The sequence below is a fragment of the Brienomyrus brachyistius genome, chromosome 2 (genome assembly GCF_023856365.1).
Source record: "Brienomyrus brachyistius isolate T26 chromosome 2, BBRACH_0.4, whole genome shotgun sequence".
In the NCBI taxonomy this organism is placed as follows: Eukaryota; Metazoa; Chordata; class Actinopteri; order Osteoglossiformes; family Mormyridae; genus Brienomyrus; species Brienomyrus brachyistius.
In genome coordinates, this window is record NC_064534.1 from 1,149,254 (window position 1) to 1,166,444 (window position 17,191).

General features: G+C 43.1%; 2 protein-coding genes across 9 annotated transcripts in view; one reads left to right on the forward strand and one right to left on the reverse strand.

Annotated features, from left to right (window-relative positions):
- The window catches only part of msi1b (musashi RNA binding protein 1b), a 39,566-nt gene extending 37,247 nt beyond the window's left edge, over nucleotides 1–2,319 (forward strand). For 3 of the 5 annotated variants that reach the window (XM_049002012.1, XM_049002023.1, XM_049002025.1), the window contains exon 14: nucleotides 207–2,319. In XM_049002012.1, coding sequence (XP_048857969.1) covers nucleotides 207–257 — 51 coding nt within the window. In that variant the 3' untranslated portion in view covers nucleotides 258–2,319. The remainder of the gene's footprint in view (nucleotides 1–206) is intronic. The other 2 variants (XR_007387380.1, XM_049002019.1) reach the window with 2 other exon arrangements.
- Nucleotides 2,320–3,290: 971 nt separating this feature from the next.
- LOC125725274 (uncharacterized) lies at nucleotides 3,291–14,950 on the reverse strand. Of its 4 annotated transcripts, none has more exons than XM_049002077.1 (6): nucleotides 14,768–14,950; nucleotides 14,109–14,429; nucleotides 13,746–13,862; nucleotides 13,400–13,440; nucleotides 13,189–13,281; nucleotides 3,291–3,915 (listed from the first exon to the last, which is right to left on the reverse strand). In XM_049002077.1, exons 1-6 carry the CDS (start codon nucleotides 14,817–14,819, stop codon nucleotides 3,838–3,840), a joined length of 702 nt encoding a protein of 233 aa, XP_048858034.1. In that variant the 5' UTR covers nucleotides 14,820–14,950; the 3' UTR covers nucleotides 3,291–3,837. The 4 variants fall into 4 exon arrangements, with proteins under 4 accessions (XP_048858034.1, XP_048858023.1, XP_048858042.1 ...); XM_049002066.1 differs by lacking the exon at nucleotides 3,291–3,915 and adding an exon at nucleotides 12,673–12,831; XM_049002085.1 differs by lacking the exon at nucleotides 3,291–3,915 and having other exon boundaries at nucleotides 12,842–13,281; nucleotides 14,190–14,429.
- Between the last annotated feature and the right edge of the window lie 2,241 nt (nucleotides 14,951–17,191).

A 17,191-nucleotide genomic window follows, 5' to 3' on the forward strand; every position in this document is an offset into this window, starting at 1 on the left:
TTTTGAGCATTTTGCGTTGCAGAGCCATTTGTAGTAATTAATCCTCAGTGACCCATCAGGCATCTAAGCGCTTGTCTTCTTCAGAGTCCCGGCTGCTATGAGATGCATGCTTTGGCTTTTGGCGCGGCGAGCAGGTCCCAGGCCCTGGCTGTGCGCCTGCAGGCCTGGAGCGCCCCCTACTGACGCCTGTTTCTGCTGTCTCCCCAGGGGCCACTGATCGCCACAGCATTCACAAACGGCTACCACTGAAAAGGTGAAGAGCTGCTCCTCCTCATTGGTAACGCAAGCCAGCAACGTCTACAATTCTACATTTCTGTAATTTCTGTGAAATATCTGAAGGGGGCAGCATGGATTAGGGGTTTGTGCCCGTGACTGGAAGGTTGTAGGTTTGAATCCCATAGCTGGGCAGAGTTTCTGTGTAAGTCCTGGGCCCTTGATTAAGGGCCCCACTGCCTCAGGGGTGCAGGACGCTGGCTGGCCCTGCACTCTGATCCCAAAACTACCTCTCATCTGTATATCATACGTGTTTTTTGTCTCTCGTGGATGGCAGGATGGGGTGAGTGAAATACCACTATTCTGTTCTTTGATGGTAAAACATGATTGATGTTTTGTGTGATCAGGAGGGGGCACTGGATGAGCAGGCAGGAGGGCCGGGCCCCCAATCCTGCTACCCCGGCCGGACAACATGCAACTGCCGCTGCCACCAACTCCTCCCACACACTGAAGACTGTTCACTTCCTGTTCTGTTCCCTCTACTTCCTGTCCGACTTCCTGTCTGATTTTTCCCTTCTGTCATTACGCTCCAGTAGAGTCCCCTTTTTATAGGTTTAATAGATTCAGCATAACTGATATTTTTTTAATTAACTGCATAGCATCTTAAAAGAAAACGTTAAAGAACAAAATGTACAAAAAATTAGAAAAGGTGTTAATGTTTCTTTGCCTATTCTTTATGGCATTTTAATTTATTGTTATTTGACCATCTAATATTGGTTAACTGAACGTTTTGTCAGAGCCTGAAACCATCACTGTAATGATACAGAGGGAGAGTGAACCAAAATTAGCCTGAATTAGCATAAGAATAACTGTTCTCTAGGTGAATGGTACTTGTTGGGGGGTACTGATTCTGCTTGTGTGGAGGTTTGACGCCTCTCTCTTAGGTTCTTAATGGATTTTAACAAGTTGAAATGATCTAATCGAAATCTTTTTTACAAAAAGGTGTGCGAAAAGGATAAACAAGAATGTATATTTTGGTTAGTTTTAAAGCAAAAGAACAACATTTGTTATAATGATCACAGTGGTGAAGATAATCAAGAACATATTTTATGTATTTGGTTTTAAACAATGTTTTCCTCTGCTTGTAAAATATTGTAAATATAGCTTTGTCCTTCGAATTTTACTTTTGTGGGGGGACGGCAAGGCAGGCTGGGAGTGGGGGGGGGGGGTACCTTTTCTGTGACCTGGAGATGATTGTATAGTTGTGGATGAAAACCTGAAGTGGTCAAGGTCAGCATGTCCCCCAGGAGAAGGGAGGCCTGAAGCAGGAGCCTCTCTGTCCTCCTGACGGGACATTTCTAAAGAAACTTTCATAAAACTCCCATTTCCATCTTGCTGATATCTCCTGCTTTCCACCAGAGCAAACTAGCCGAGGTTCAGCTCTCGCTACCACAGCTAGCCGAGGTTCAGCTCTCGTTAGCTCAGCTAGTTCTCACCACGTTCCACAGTGTCAGCTGCTTTGCCCACGGTTGAGCACAAACAGTTTGTAAGCAACATTACATGACGCCCTTTTGTGGTCAGAGTGTTGGGGGGTGAGGGGTGAGTGGTCTTTTCCTTTCAGATCCTGCTGGAGATCCCCAGCTATGTTTGGTACTGATTTGCACAATTCAAGCTTAGGTCTCCTCAGTCCTGACGTGGACAAACGCAGAAGCAGCCTGCAGGCTGAGCAGACCGGGGATTATGGGGAGGAGAAGATATGTGGCACCCTTTGGCTTTGAAGGCGGATCCTTTCATATGCAAAACAACGGAAGAGAGGTGGACCCAAAGTCCTGTGTGCTGTAGGTGTTTTGCAGATTATTGGTAGATTCTGGGGAAGTCTGGGCTTTTAATGTGGCGATTGCTTCAGTTTGTAGCTACATCCTATATCACTTTTGTTTCATCCACTATGAATTCTTGTTAATAATGATTGGTAAATTTAATAAATATGAAGGACAAACGTAAGGACTTCCGTGTAAAAGGAAATCGGAGGGCGGGGGGAGCAGCTGCTGCTGCCGTGGGTCTCGACACATCCATCGCTCCACATTCCGTAATCATTAAGATTCCGAGTACATTTAAGGCGAGCCTGACACGCCCCCTTACCGCCAGTGTGACAGGAGTGGGGGGGTGGAACTACTGCTTGACAAATCTTTAATGGATTTTTGTTTATTTTTGTAATGATTATTATGACAGGATGTTGACGCTGAGGACACCTGGAACCTGAACAAGAATCATTTGCTTTCTTAATGCTTCTTCCACGCACGTGAGTGCGAGCGTGGAAGCGGGCGGTACGGCGCTCCTGCTTTTTGGGGGTGTGAGTCTGACCCTACGCTCTGGGGAAGGACAACTGTTTGGGGACGGGGGGGGTCCACGATACATGAGTTCTTTGCAAAGACTGTAACACTATAACACTGTATTTCTGTCCCGCTCCTTGCTGTGTTCCAAACTCATTAAAATTCCTAATAAATTATTTCAAAGTCTATCGATGGCTGTACTTTCTGGTCTTGCTCTCCTCGTGTGATTTGAATTGGCGCCTGAGGACACGCCTGTTAATGCGGCTGCCGCCTCCCGCTGTCATTTCCCATTCAAACACGCCACTGCTCTTCGCGGAACAGTAACAGATACAAACTCAGGTTGTACATTCCACTGTAAAAATGAAACCTATGCGCGTAATTAATGAAATACATTTACGTCAGGCACACGATTTATATTCTATTCATTTGCATTTTAATAACAATACAGTTTGAATAACTGACTGTTACGTTAATGTGAGCGTAGCCCACACGGCTCCCCGGAGCACTTTGAAGTGCAAGGCATGCATGGTCAGCGCGCTGAGCCCACGGCGCGCCCCGGGCGCAGAGCTCACTGCGGTTCGCGTTTCGCTGCCGGGGCTCGACCACAGATATGGACCATCTACCTTCCCTCTCCTCACCACTTCCCTCAACACATGAAAACAAGCATATCGGCACAAACACCTGTCCCCACGCTTTGCTTTCTCTCCTCCTCTGTTTTAAGCTGAAGGGCGAAGAAAACAATACCCATTGTTAATACCAGGGTGTATGACATACTTTATATATGATGCATGCAATAATTAAATGTAACATATCAATGATAAAAACATACATTATTTTTAAGATGCTCCACGTGTCAGTGCATAACATTATGCCATTTAGTTAAAAAGATAAAACTCCGTATCCTCCGTATTAAGACCATCAGACACATGGAACTGGATGAATATGATGCAACGAACAAACATTTTGCATGACAAACAGTATATTTTGCATGATATAATATTCTCTCATCGTACCAAATTGAAATTAAATTACAAAATTAAATCACAAACCAAGTAAGTTACATCATTTCCCGGGAAAATTAAATGGCTTCGAGAAACTTACGGAAAAATACAGAAATTAAATGTAGGCAGGGAAATGACATAAGCGATATTAATATTGTATTACTATTGTATTAATAATACTATTGAACTTATTGGTAAGAATATTCATTATATGATGTATGTTAAACCACAGGCTACCGTTAACGTAACACATAACGAAAATTAGAAATCAAAGATTTTGTTTCAGGAAAACTTCACCGGATTGTCTGGATCATCGAATAGTAGAGTAACAGGACATCAGTGGTTTCAGCAGCTCTGCTCACGTTAGAAATCTTAAAAGAGAAAGAAAAACAAAAGAGTTTAATAGTTTCCGACCAGTTAATATAGCGTTTTCTTTGGTCTTGTTGAGGATTGAAAGGCTTATTAAAATTATACGCTTACGCTAAACGAAGATGTAATATTCAAAAAAAAAAAAAAAAATCATTTAATCGTTCCAAGTCTGTAACGTGATGAACATATAAAACCGAAATGACCCGTAAAGGCGCCCAAAGGAGCGGGAGGGGTCACCTGTCCCCTGGCCGCTGCGGCTGTCTGGACGCGGGGATTTTAATCTGACGTTCAACGTCGCATACTGGACCTCGGGCTGCAGAGCATCGGATACCTGCAGCAGCGGCAGCACAGCGAAGTTACTACTGCCGTCATTGTTAAAAACCTTTGCCTTTCCATCAAATGGCAGTTATGCTTTACGGGTCTGAATCCCCGAGCGCATGGAACGTACCTGAGAATCGTTTTCGCCGGTCCTGGAGGCTGGTTTAGTTCCTGAAAATTATTTGGGGCTTTTAGTTTACAATATACAGGAGAGTGGTAATAATTAATTGTGTACTCGTTATTTTTCTTAAACGTAAATCTAGTGTTCATATTTCATTAGTTGGACTAAAGTTAAGCCTTATTTGTTTAAAGCTTATTCAGAAAATCTTTCACGGCAACAATGACCTAATCAGACGATGCATATTTACGATTTCATATTTTATAGCTGTTTTAGTAAAAGGCCAGTCTTTATTAAAGTTTTTTAACATATTGCTTTAATTGTTTAAAAACACATTTCCCCTTTTAATTGAACATACTTTTGTACTTGCAGCGAATTAGGAAGGCAGTTCCCACAGTTAACGCCGCCATCGACAGCGCCGTCCACAAAGCGACGAAGGAGATGTCCTTTCGGGTATCACTGCCGGCAGCTGAGTCTGATACAAAAAGCAGACGTGATTGAGATGAACCGACATTTCTCTATTGTAACGTTTTCAAGATACAAAATTGCGCTTTTTGTGGTCGATAAAATGTCAGCACGGATTGGCTAACGGTAGCAATATATCTGATGCAAGTTTTATTATGTACCTGATGGCGCCTTCCAAACTAAATCTCATTGTACTTACAATGACAATAAAGCATTTTATTTTTACATTTTAACGTTTATAACGCAGTTTTAGCATTTACACAGATAGCCTACAGAAAGTATTCCCCGTGCGAATTCATCTTACCTGTTACAAATAAGGACAGTGCCGTTTCCTTCCTTACGTAATAATCCGGGAACTATTAGAATCACCTCACAAACGTACGTACCGCTCTGATTCCTTCGTACCGACGTTAAGTTTAGACAGAAGGATCCGTTCTGGATTCCGGTTACGTTTACACGATCTGTGGTAATCGAGGATATATTGCTCTTCCATTGCACCCGAACTTCTCCCCCTGCAGGGAAGTTACCCAGATAATGACATTTCATGGTAACGTTACCGCCCGGCGCCACTTCGATCACCTCCGGCTCCTGCCGAACTGAGAAGATCTCAGCGGCCCGCAGCATCACCTGAGTACAGACAAGTGAAGATATTTCAGTAAATTACCCCCCTTATGCGAAGAACGTCATCTGCGAATTATTGTTTCTAATTATATAATGACGGTTCTATATGATTAATTGTGACCATAGGTGGAGTTTTATGTTTACACTTGGGGGGGGTGGGGGGCAACAAAAGCATATTGCTGATCTCATATGATAACTCACACATACCACATGCTCGACCGGTCGTTCGCGACGGGCAACATATACTGAAGGGACCCCCCCCCCCACCCCTCCTGGTCCCCAGAATAATTCCCGACCTTTTTTTTTCTCGTCTAGCTCTCACTGTAAAACTTACACTCTTAATGAGCTTTTATCAATAACTGCATCTATTACGCAAAATCTCTCCTAATATTATTGTAAGTCCTTATCGCCCAATAATTTACTGACTTAATAAAACCCGGATCTTCCTTATTAGAACCTTACATGTGCTGTTAAAGGGGCCCTGACTTATGGGGAAGCACTGAGTCGTTATATCCTCACACAGCATCGATACACTGAATCTCAAACAATCCCAAACAACTGCGACATCCGTGCATAATATCTGTTAGCCTACGAAGTAAAACATGTAAAACGCAATTTATCAAACACAGGAGAAGTCGTCTCCTTGCCCCACTGGCATAGACTGGGGGGGCGGGCACTGCCCCACACATGCCAGACTCCGCCCCTACTACAAGCAAATTTAATAACTATTTAATCATTAATTTATCTTAATGCTTATGTTAAATAAAAACACGATTAAAATTATTTGAAAATCGCCCTCGCATGGGGCCTAAACTGACTCTCGCGCAGCGACCGTCGCCATAAAATTCAATTTAGTTATAACGCAACGCATTTCTGCTGTCGACAAATATAAATTTATACACGTTTCTTACCTGGCGTGTGAATCCGGTCCGAAATTAGGCCTATTAACAAAAACGTAACGCAAAACATCGCTTCACTCGCGCTATTCATTAAAATACATCTATTAATTCAAAGGGTGTAAATATTTCTAAATTATGTTCTTATAGCAATTAACGTGCAGCATGGTTGCAGGCGGCTTGTGAAAATGCGGGTGGGAGCGTCAAAGACGCTTCGCTTTAATTCCGTCTGACAACCTTTTTCCGCATCGCCGCTGCAGAAACTGGTTAAAGCATTGTTTCTCAATCAGTAATAAACGACTACAAAGAAGTATGCAGCCACTTATTGAAAATACAAGTAATAACATCTGGAAGGAACAGCGGGTACAAATCAATATGTTTCAGGTCATTTGAAAGAAAAATCTGGAAGAATGGTAGTTTTAAGACGGTAGTTTTAAAAAATGCATTAATATTTCATTTCACAAACACGAGACTCATAAGAAAAGTATTCAGTTCCGAGAAAATGTACAATCAGTACAGGTCGATCGGCCACTAGGGAAGGACAGTACACACTTAAATATTTTTTGAAAGGGGGTGGTAACGTTACGGTGTTCATATATTTTCAATGTATTTAATATTCGTTAATAAAGACTATAATTTCAGATTGAAAATTCAGTTATTTTACAGGAACGAAGGTAAGTGCCTGGTGTAAACATAGTCTATAGGCCTATACTTAAACATTTTAATTTATTTATTAGTCTTATACCAAAAGCGACTTAGACACGCCCCACCTTGGATTGAAATCCGTACACGGAGATCGCGCGCAAACACAGCGAAGCCGGGAATCGAACCCACTACCCTATAGCCATGACCCAATATCCACTCGTAAGAGCAACAAGATCGTAAAGGGGTTTTAAAAACATCCACACATAACTGGATTTATGAAAATAAAATTAAGGAAATTAGCGGAAATTATTTTAGAAAATTATCATCTCTTTTCAACTGCAGGCTGCGATGCAAACCCCTTCGTAGGGGACTTTATTATAGGGAATCACGGGAGAGGAGCGTTGGACAGGTAACAATGGCAGAACCGGGACAACTGAGGACTGGCACGCAAGTACAACAGCTACAAAAACAAGCTGGGGAGCGATTAACAAGAGGGCAGGAACAAGAGGTAAGACTAAACGAGGACCAGGTGTAGGTAGTTAAGCCACAACAGGAAAGAACGCATTTTGTCAGGGGGACCAATATTTCTATAACTATGCCCCTGCACTCGTGGGAACTGTCACCGCCGCCATTTTCTGAACGGGTAAAATTTATCTCTGGTTACTATCGGCCCCAGGTCCCATTTTAGGTACAACTTGTTTATAGAATGAAGAACATCATGAGGACAAATCAATTCAATAAATATACATTACGTTTGTTTTTGGTTTGCAAAGTAACTTTTACCATCTGCATGTGTAGATCGTTGTTGTAAAACCTTGTTATATGTGTTGTATAGTAATACATAAAACAAACAGTACATATTTGGAGATGTGCTTGAATGCATAGCAATTTATAGTGAGTGTGACTCACGGTAAACCACACGGCTTCGATGGTTCCCAGGGCCCATACAACACACAGTCAGTGCGCTGCACACCTCAGCGCAGCCCGGAATGGAAAACCCACACAATATTTGCGTCTTACTTCCTGGGTTCGGGTGGATTGGCGTCCCCAAGCAACCGCCACCTCGTCTCGTGCCCCCCTAGGTCTAGACATTTCTCATAACGCCCCCTCTAAGCCCTTGAAATACACACATACATACACACAATATTCTCACCGGCACGCTATGCGGTAGAAGCACGAGAGTCCCGTTACTGAGCGGATTGCGCGATTATGAATTTGTGTGTGCTAATGTACAAAAGGCAAATAAAGGACCTGGAAGGATGTATTGCTGGCCCTTTGCATTTATTGCTTAGAAACGATTCAGGCAAACGATACTGTAAATATAAACATATTCTACTGGCTAAACGTCCTTTTTCATGCATGAGCTATAATTCAGTTTAATAAGGAATCTGCTCCATGCTTAAGGAACAAAAAGGGACTCAAAACTGAAACAAACACGTGCAAATCTCGCAAGCGTGTCAGAATATACCAGCTAGTATATACCATTCATGTTAACAGTCACCAGGGGTAAGTTGCAGGGACATGAATACCCAGGAGATTCGGGGGGGGGCACTTCACAGCTGCCACTAAGTTAAATTATACGATTTTATTTTTTTTTTGGGGGGGGGGGGGGGGGGGGGGCGACAAGATGACATTTTGTCAAGGGGTGCAAAATTTTGAGCTGTAGGCCTGATGGTCACAAAACTTGGAGGATATTTATACCGAAATTCTGCATCTTCACGAGTTCTCAGATTTGTTAGCTTGTCCAGCTTAGTTCTGTCGCATAAGATATAGAAGATGCTCTGGTCCACATGCTCCACTAAGCCTCCCCCAAATGGACAGAGATGAAACCACAGGACTGTGTTCTTCAACCGCTCTAGTGCTTTCAAAACCTCTTAATGCCCCCATAGCTTCATGAATCTCACCACTACCTGACCCACAGATGACAGTTGGTGAGGCTCCAGAACTTTGTGCAGGGGTGGTGGTGAGCAACCGTCCTGTGACTCTTCCTGTTTTTGCCCTTGTAGGGGGCAGCAACATGGAGTCAGTCTACAGAAGTGTAGTGGAGGTCAACATCAGCAAGACAAAGGAGCTGGTGGTGGACCTCCAGCGTGAGAGGGAGCCCCTGAGATCAGGCAAGATCCGGGGGGAGGAAGCGGAGGTGGTGCAGGACTACAACTATGGGGGGGGTTGGCTGGCACAGCCGACTGGGCTGGGTGGGCAGCACAGCAGTGCCATGCAAGAAAGGCTGGAGCAGACTCTGCTTTCTGAAGAGGTTCAGCTCTTTTGATGTTTGCAGCACACTGGTGTTTTATCAGTCCATAGTGGCCAGAGTACTTCTCTACATTGTGGTCTGCTGGGAAACTTACAAGATTTTACCATGAGGCAGCGTGGCATGGAGGACTGATTGCCATACCCAGGTGTCCATGTGCAGCCTGTCTGATCTTCCTGTGTTCCTCCTCTAAACCAGTTACATGTGTTTGGGTGAGCTGGTGTTTCTACATTTCTCAGTGTGTCCCCTGTGATGGACTGGAGCTTTTATAGGCTTCCTGGGGTAGGATCCAGGCTGACTTAATGGTTAAGGGAGAGGGAGTGACTAGAAAAATCAATCCGTGTCCTTGGCAGTGTGGAAGCCCATGTGGAGCCCTAGGCAACTTTCACCACCAGCCCCCACCCCATGGGGAGTTTCACTGCCAACACATCAAGCTTCACTGCCAGCCCCCCCGCTGCAAGCTTCACTGCCAGCCCCCCCACTGCAAGCTTCACTGCCAGCCCCCTGCTGCAAGCTTCACTGCCTGGCACGGTCCTTGGACAGTCAAGACAATGACAGTGAATATTGAAAATATTGTTACTGTAGAGCAGGGGTCACCAACATGTTCTAAAAATAGCACAACTCACCGGTGAGCAGCGTCTGTTGCTATTCTTCTTTAATCACTTTGCATTTATGTAGATTTGAAAATGAAAATATCTAAAAAAAAAAAAAAGATATGACTAAAGGTAAACTGAGCAAATTTGTTATTTAGGAAGAGTGTATCAAACTGATAGCCCTTCGTATGGCTCAGTAATTATGAAGTAGCTCTCAGTTTCACAAAGGTTGGTGACCCCTGCTGTAGAGGCTCAGAGTGGATGGCCAACTTTCCTCAACGCGTAGCTTTTAATGACCAATGTCCAACTCTGCAGTTTCTGCAGTTGGGTGATGTTTCCATTTATTCACATAAAAAGGACTTTTATCTTTAACATACAACACTCCCGCTGTATACCGTGCTGGTGGCGCGCTGTTTGTACCATGCTGCCTGCAGCTGCTACGCTAAGAACCGTGTTCCCTCCACCATCCACCCCATTCAAGCGGAAAACACCCATTCATACTTACCTGTCCTCACGTGATCAAACAACCCTGTGCAATACACCCCCCAGTGGCCAAAATACATACTACACCCCAAAGTTATAAATGGCTCCCACGGCTACTAAATCAGTTTATAGGTCAGAGCTATATTTGTCTTTTAATTTTCTGTACTCTTAAATATATGTAGAAATTTTGATTAAAATGGTTCTTATGCGTCTTAGTTTTGTTTGATGTTTTGAAACCTTGACTGAGGAAATCCAATGTCGGCTTGGTTGTATTTCTGCACTTGTGTAACTGGCAAATAAAGTTTAAATTGAATTAAATAAGTGAAGTGTGGATGGAGGGGGCGACATGGTGGTGCAGTGGTTAGCGCTGTTGCCTCACACCTCTGGGACCCGGGTTCGAGTCTCCGCCTGGGTCACATGTGTGTGGAGTTTGCATGTTCTCCCCATGTCGTCGTGGGGTTTCCTCCGGGTACTCCGGTTTCCCCCCCACAGTCCAAAAACATGCTGAGGCTAATTGGAGTTGCTAAATTGCCCATAGGTGTGCATGTGTGAGTGACTGATGCGTGAGTGTGCCCTGCGATGGGCTGGCCCCCCATCCTGGGTTGTTCCCTGCCTCGTGCCCATTGCTTCCGGGATAGGCTCCGGACCCCCCGCGACCCAGTAGGATAAGCGGTTTGGAAAATGGATGGATGAAGTGTGGATGGATCTGAGCCATTTACTGCCACCTGCTGGAAGTTAGGAAGGTGACGTAAGAACCAGAGAAAGTCGCTGCCTGTTTGCTCAGATAAGCAGAAGTGCAAAGCAGGCTGGCCAAACTTTTCCAGAGATGTGGGTTTTCAGAGCAACTCCCTAATTAGAGGACTGATTGGGTGAGGAGGTCTCACACCAGGGCTTGAGCAGCTGACCTAATCCTGGGGTGGTTCTAGAGGGGGGTCGTGCGGAGCAGTGCCCCCATGACAACATGCATGGCCCCCCATGACCCCCCTAAGTACATATGCTACGTGGGTCTGAAAGAAATATGTTGTTATTATTTACATTTATATATATGGGCTAAAACTTTGTGGATGGGAACCGGCGAAACAGACGTGAGCACGTTTTCCTAAAGGGTGCAGTGGGGGGTCGAGTTGCTTCGTTTGGTGAAAAGCAAAGTTAATGACAGAAAAAATAATCAAGCTTCTGGAAGTAAGACATTCTGAACAAGAAATCGGAGTTAGTTACATATTCGTAAAAACTGTAAAATGCAAAGCATTGCATGAATAACATAGGTTTTCATAATTGTCTTTTGCTTATTAATGCTTGCAATGTGGTGTATGCCATACCTGAAGGACATTAAGGTCACATGCATCTCCCCCCCCCAACAGAACAACTGGCCCCAGTCTGCTCCCAGGTGAAATGGTCTGGAATCGCCATTGAGGTTTTCCCAAAAACCTGAACACACACTGCCCCCCTGTGAATAAGACCCCCGCTATAAAGTGACCAGGTCAGATGCTTCAGACACTGCCTGCCTATATATAAATCATGGGTTTATGTTCTTCATAGTTACACTTGAGTACTTAAACTACTGTGAATATGAAGAACAATTTAAAAGCTCGTAAGGTGAGCGGCTTTTGGCTGATATTTGGGCACCTGCCTGTGCGCCAACCAGACCGTGTTTAATCATGTGAACAGGCAGAGTGTGAACAGGCAGACTGTGCCCACGTGGCTCCTTTGAAGTGCAACACGTGGAGTGGAGCATTCATAAGCGGTTAGTGCGCTGCTGGCCGGGACCTCCGCGCACTCTCACACTCCCACCTACCAGGAACCTAAACCCCTTCTGTAAACACACACACACACACATACACACACGCACACACACAGACTCACACACACAAGTACACGCACACACACACAGACACACACACAAGTACACAGACTCACACACACAAGTACACACACATACGCACGCACACACCTCCACTTACTGAGGCAAGACAACTGACAAAATATTTTTTAAATTATCTACAGAGGGCTCATATATTGTACGTTGTTGCTTGACTTTCAATGAAGCAGATTTTCGATAAAAACAAGAACTTTTATAAGAATATTGTACGCCATGTAACTATTACGTCACACGTAGGCCTGTCATTGTGTTATTCAAGAAATAATAATTCTCAAAATCATACCAACGTAAATTCATAAAATCACCTTCAATTAGAAGCATCGGGCAAATGATGACACGAGAAGGGAGATGCTGCTTTAAGAAAACGCGTAACTCGACTCGATATGAAAACTCCATCTCAAATCAGCATCCACAGCGTACAGCAATTTTTTTTTGTCACATCAATTCATACTTTTATGCAATTAGAAATAAAGCAAAATCGAAGACAATGAGGAAGACTTGCGTGCGTCTTTAATGAAATCTTTACAAATCGGGCATCATTTATTTAAGTTGGTGTAGGTCGGTGAATTGTGGAATACACAACAGTATCAGCGGATCCCTCATTTCTCGGGCTTCTCGGGGACTCGGGTTTCATTTCGATTCCAAGATTCTGGAAATTCAGTGTACTTGTTTATTTTTAATTGACATGTAAATCCGAGATTAAGGATGGAAACACGCTCACATACAGAGTGATTTAGTCTAAATGTGGGAGTTATAGTTGGTATTAATGAACTTGTAACCGTTATATTACATGTTTTTATTTACAGTCCCATTAACTACAATAATTTACACATAACGCTTTCAGAATGCACTGCTTTCATTTCAATTTAAATGATATATCTTTAAAGACATCGTGTTTTTTGTTCATTTCACTCTTTTCAATCTTCCGGCTATTTTTATTGTTATTTGATGAACATATCAAACGGAAATGAAACGTAAAGGCGCCCAAAGGAGCGGGAGGGGTCACCTGTCCCTGGCCGCTGCGGCTGTCTGGACTCGGGGATTTTAATCTGACATTCAGCGTCGCGTACTGGACCTCGGGCTGCAGAGCATCGGATACCTGCGGGCAGCGGCAGCACAGCGAAGTTACTACTGCCGTCATTGTTAAAAACCTTTGCCTTTCCATCAAATGGCAGTTATGCTTTACGGGTCTGAATCCCCGAGCGCATGGAACGTACCTGAGAATCGTTTTCGCCGGTCCTGGAGGCCGGTTTAGTTCCTGAAAATTATTTGGGGCTTTTAGTTTACAATATACAGGAGAGCGGCAATAATTAATTGTGTACTCATTTTTTTTTCTTAAACGTAAATCTAGTGTTCATATTTTATTAGTTGGGCTAAAGTTAAGCCTTATTTGTTTAAAGCTTATTCAGAAAATCTTTCACGGCAACAATGACCTAATCAGACAAAGCATATTTTACGCTTTCATATTTTATAGCTGTTTTAGTAAAAGGCAAATCTTATGAAAGGTTTTTAACGTATTGTTTTAATTGCTTAAAACACATTTCCCCTTTTAATTGAACATACTTTTGTACTTGCAGTGAATTAGGAAGGCAGTTCCCACAGTTAACGCCGCCATCGACAGCGCCGTCCACAAAGCGACGAAGGAGATGTCCTTTCGGGTATCACTGCCGGCAGCTGAGTCTGATACAAAAAGCAGACGTGATTGAGATGAACCGACATTTCTCTATTGTAACGTTTTTAAGATACAAAAAATGTGCTTTTTGTGGTCGATAAAATTTCAGCATGGATAGGCTAACGGTAGCAATATATCTGATGTAAGTTTTATTATGTACCTGCTGGCGCCTTCCAAACTAAATCTCATTGTACTTACAATGACAATAAAGCATTTTATTTTTACATTTTAAATGTATTGCGAATTCATCTTACCTGTTACAATAAGGACAGTGCCGTTTCCTTCCTTACGTAATAATCCGGGAATTATTAGAATCACCTCACAAACGTACGTACCGCTCTGATTCCTTCGTACGGACGTTAAGTTTAGACAGAAGGATCCGTTCTGGATTCCGGTTACGTTTACACGATCTGTGGTAATCGAGGATATATTGCTCTTCCATTGCACCCGAACTTCTCCCCCTGCAGCGAAGTCACCCAGATAATGACATTTCATGGTAACGTTACCGCCCGGCGCTACTTCGATCACCTCCGGCTCCTGCCGAACTGAGAAGATCTCAGCGGCCGCAGCATCACCTGAGTACAGACAAGTGAAGATATTTCAGTAAATTACCCCCCTTATGCGAAGAAACGTCATCTGCGAATTATCGTTTCTAATTATATAATGATTCTTGTTCAGTATGATCCATTATCTTTCAAAAAAATCAGTAGTTTGCTTTATGTACGTAGGTTTTGTTTCAACATTCGCAGGGACCACATCGGCCCCGAACCCCCCGCCCCCTAAAACCGTCCATATCAACATGTAACCATTGCTTTGCTAAAGTTTACTTAGGAAATATATAAAACGATCGTCGAACTCAAACTCAGATTTTCTCCCTGTTATCAACAAGCATAAATGTATTCGTGTTTCTTACCTGACATGCATTTCAGATCAGAAATTAATGACAAAAAAATAAACCAAATCATTGTGTTTTGGCAATAGGCCCAGTGATTGTTAGTGCGGAGCTCATCAAGACGCAGAGATTAAGACAAATTTGTATGAAAATGTAACAATCTTCATACAGAAGTTAACTTGCAACCTTGTTTACAGGGAGCTGTGAAAATGAGGTTTTAGCGTCAGAAACCTTTCGCTTTATTCGTTTCCTTTCTGACGTAAGTGTGTGGAAAACAACCCGCATGGCTGCTGCTACACAATCGCTATGGCAGGTTTTGTATTAAATACTGGAGAAAGTTTGTATGTTTATGGTATTTCGATGACATTTGAACGTATGCTTGTGTTACTTTTTTCCGCGTTAATCTTTCTGCGGTTTCACTTGAATCTTTTAATAGTTTAATACAATAGTTTCCTCTTCTTCTTCTTCTTCTTCTTCTTCTTATTATTATTATTAATAATAACAGTAAAATAATAGTTTTATATTCGTGTGTAATATTAAGTTTTATATTAATATTAATACTAAATTGCAATATTAATATTATATTGCAATATAAGTTAATATGATAATATATATAATTACAATGACTATGTTAGTGTGTTAATAAAATGTTTGCATGTACTTTAAAATGTTCTTATTTATTTCATTGTATGAAAATTGCAAATGTGGTTAGCGAAGTCTGAGCTTAGTGGTGATTAAGAGTCGGCTGTAAGGTAGGTTTGGGCTTAAATAATTACTAATATAACTCAGAACGTCCTGGTGATTATAACAACCCGCGTGATTCTGAGGGAGCTACACCACTGGACAGTTACAGACATGAGTGGATTACGACTAGGGTTTCCCACCAGACTAATGAGTGGATTAGGGTCACGACCTTAGGGCCCCGAGCGATGTCCCCCACTTTGTTACTGCAGTCCGTGGCCGTCCCACAGCTATGGCAGTGCCGGTTATTTAATAAGACCCAGAGGCTGTCTTAGATCCTACACTGTTTCTGGGTGCCCAAGGCCCCTGCACCTCAAAAGGCTTGTGCCCCCACTCTCAGAAAAAAGCTCAAACATTTGTAACTTTGCTTTTCATTGGGGCTGTACTATCAAGGGTCAGCCAATTGTACCCTTAGCTGTAGGTAATTGTTACCTTTTATGGTACAGAAATATTACTCATAGTCCATTTCTGTACCTTAAAAGGTTTGTTGTTGGTACATTATTACATTGATGGTACATTAATGCTGTTTGTACCATTGGGATGCTCCTCAGAGTCCATTTCAGAACATTAAAGGGTAAAATTACAAAGGAACAGCCCCAGTGACAAGCAACAGTACATTTTTTTTACCCTTTTTCTGAGAATGCAGGGCAGTCCCTGCCCTGCATGTCACTTCCCCACTTGGCCAGCAGGTTGTTGCTGGCCATCCTGTTCCATCCTGTCTCTGTACTAGAGCCTTGTGTGTTTCCCCTGCTCCCCAGACCACAGCCCAAGGGGCTGAGCGGTGTGGCACAAAGGCTGTAACTCTGTAGCTCCCTCTCTTGCTCTATTTCCCTAGTTGTTATCTTTTGATGATTTTGTAGTTAGTTCTTGTTTCTCCCTTTTGCTTTTGACCCCACCTGTCCTTTTATTTTGTGTTTCACTTGGTGTTCCGTTCTCTCTAATAAACCGGTTTTGTCTTAGAGCCATAAGAGGATTGTCACCCACTTCTCCCGGCACCATGTCCCATCGCTGTAACAGCTAATTATTCTCACTTTTCATAGTCACAGTGTCAGGGCCCCAAACTAGCAGGGATCCATCCTCATTCTTGGATAGAACAATTCCCTGGACATCCTCAATAGTATATTACAATTGCATTAGATAAATACCAGTTGGTTTCATTACTTCATTACTACTATTGCAAGTTCACTCTGTACTGAGCTTTTCTCCCGGTTCTTTAGATTGATAACCGCCATTCGATTTCTGACCTGCTATCTGTTTTCTCGACACTCTGACTTCTGCTTCTGGTTTTCTTTCTAACCTTCTCTGTTTTCCCGCCTGTCTGTTGTCAACCTTGAGTTTTTGGGTTCTGCTTTTGATTTGGGTAATAAATGGCCATTGGATATTCTATGTGTGGCTCACCGCCTAATTTGCTACACAATACCATCTTGTTCTGCTAGGAGGATAATTTGAGTGAGCTGATTCAGACCCTGCATTCAACAATAACCTCTCTAAGGTTGACGTTTACTACAGCACCTCAGCTCTGTGTTCCACCGTCTGCCTTCCACTACATCCCTCACGGATTCTATGGCGAGCAGAACCATCATCGCCTGAGAAGTGTGACAGGAAAAGCCCTTTCTCACCAAATGCACCAAAAGGTCCGTCACATACAGAAATCCATTGTTCTACGGCTTGCGCAGCATTGCTGCAATTTTCTGCAGCACAAAG

Bases quoted from the DNA above. Each gene is read 5' to 3' on its own strand.
- LOC125725274 (XM_049002056.1), bottom strand. From the start codon at position 14,819: ATGATTTGGTTTATTTTTTTGTCATTAATTTCTGATCTGAAATGCATG. The intron at 13,863-14,108 runs GTAAGATGAATT...TTTTTGTATCAG, and splicing joins CACTGTCCTTATTGTAACAG to ACTCAGCTGCCGGCAGTGAT. The intron at 13,282-13,399 runs GTACGTTCCATG...CGCTGCCCGCAG, and splicing joins CCGGCGAAAACGATTCTCAG to GTATCCGATGCTCTGCAGCC.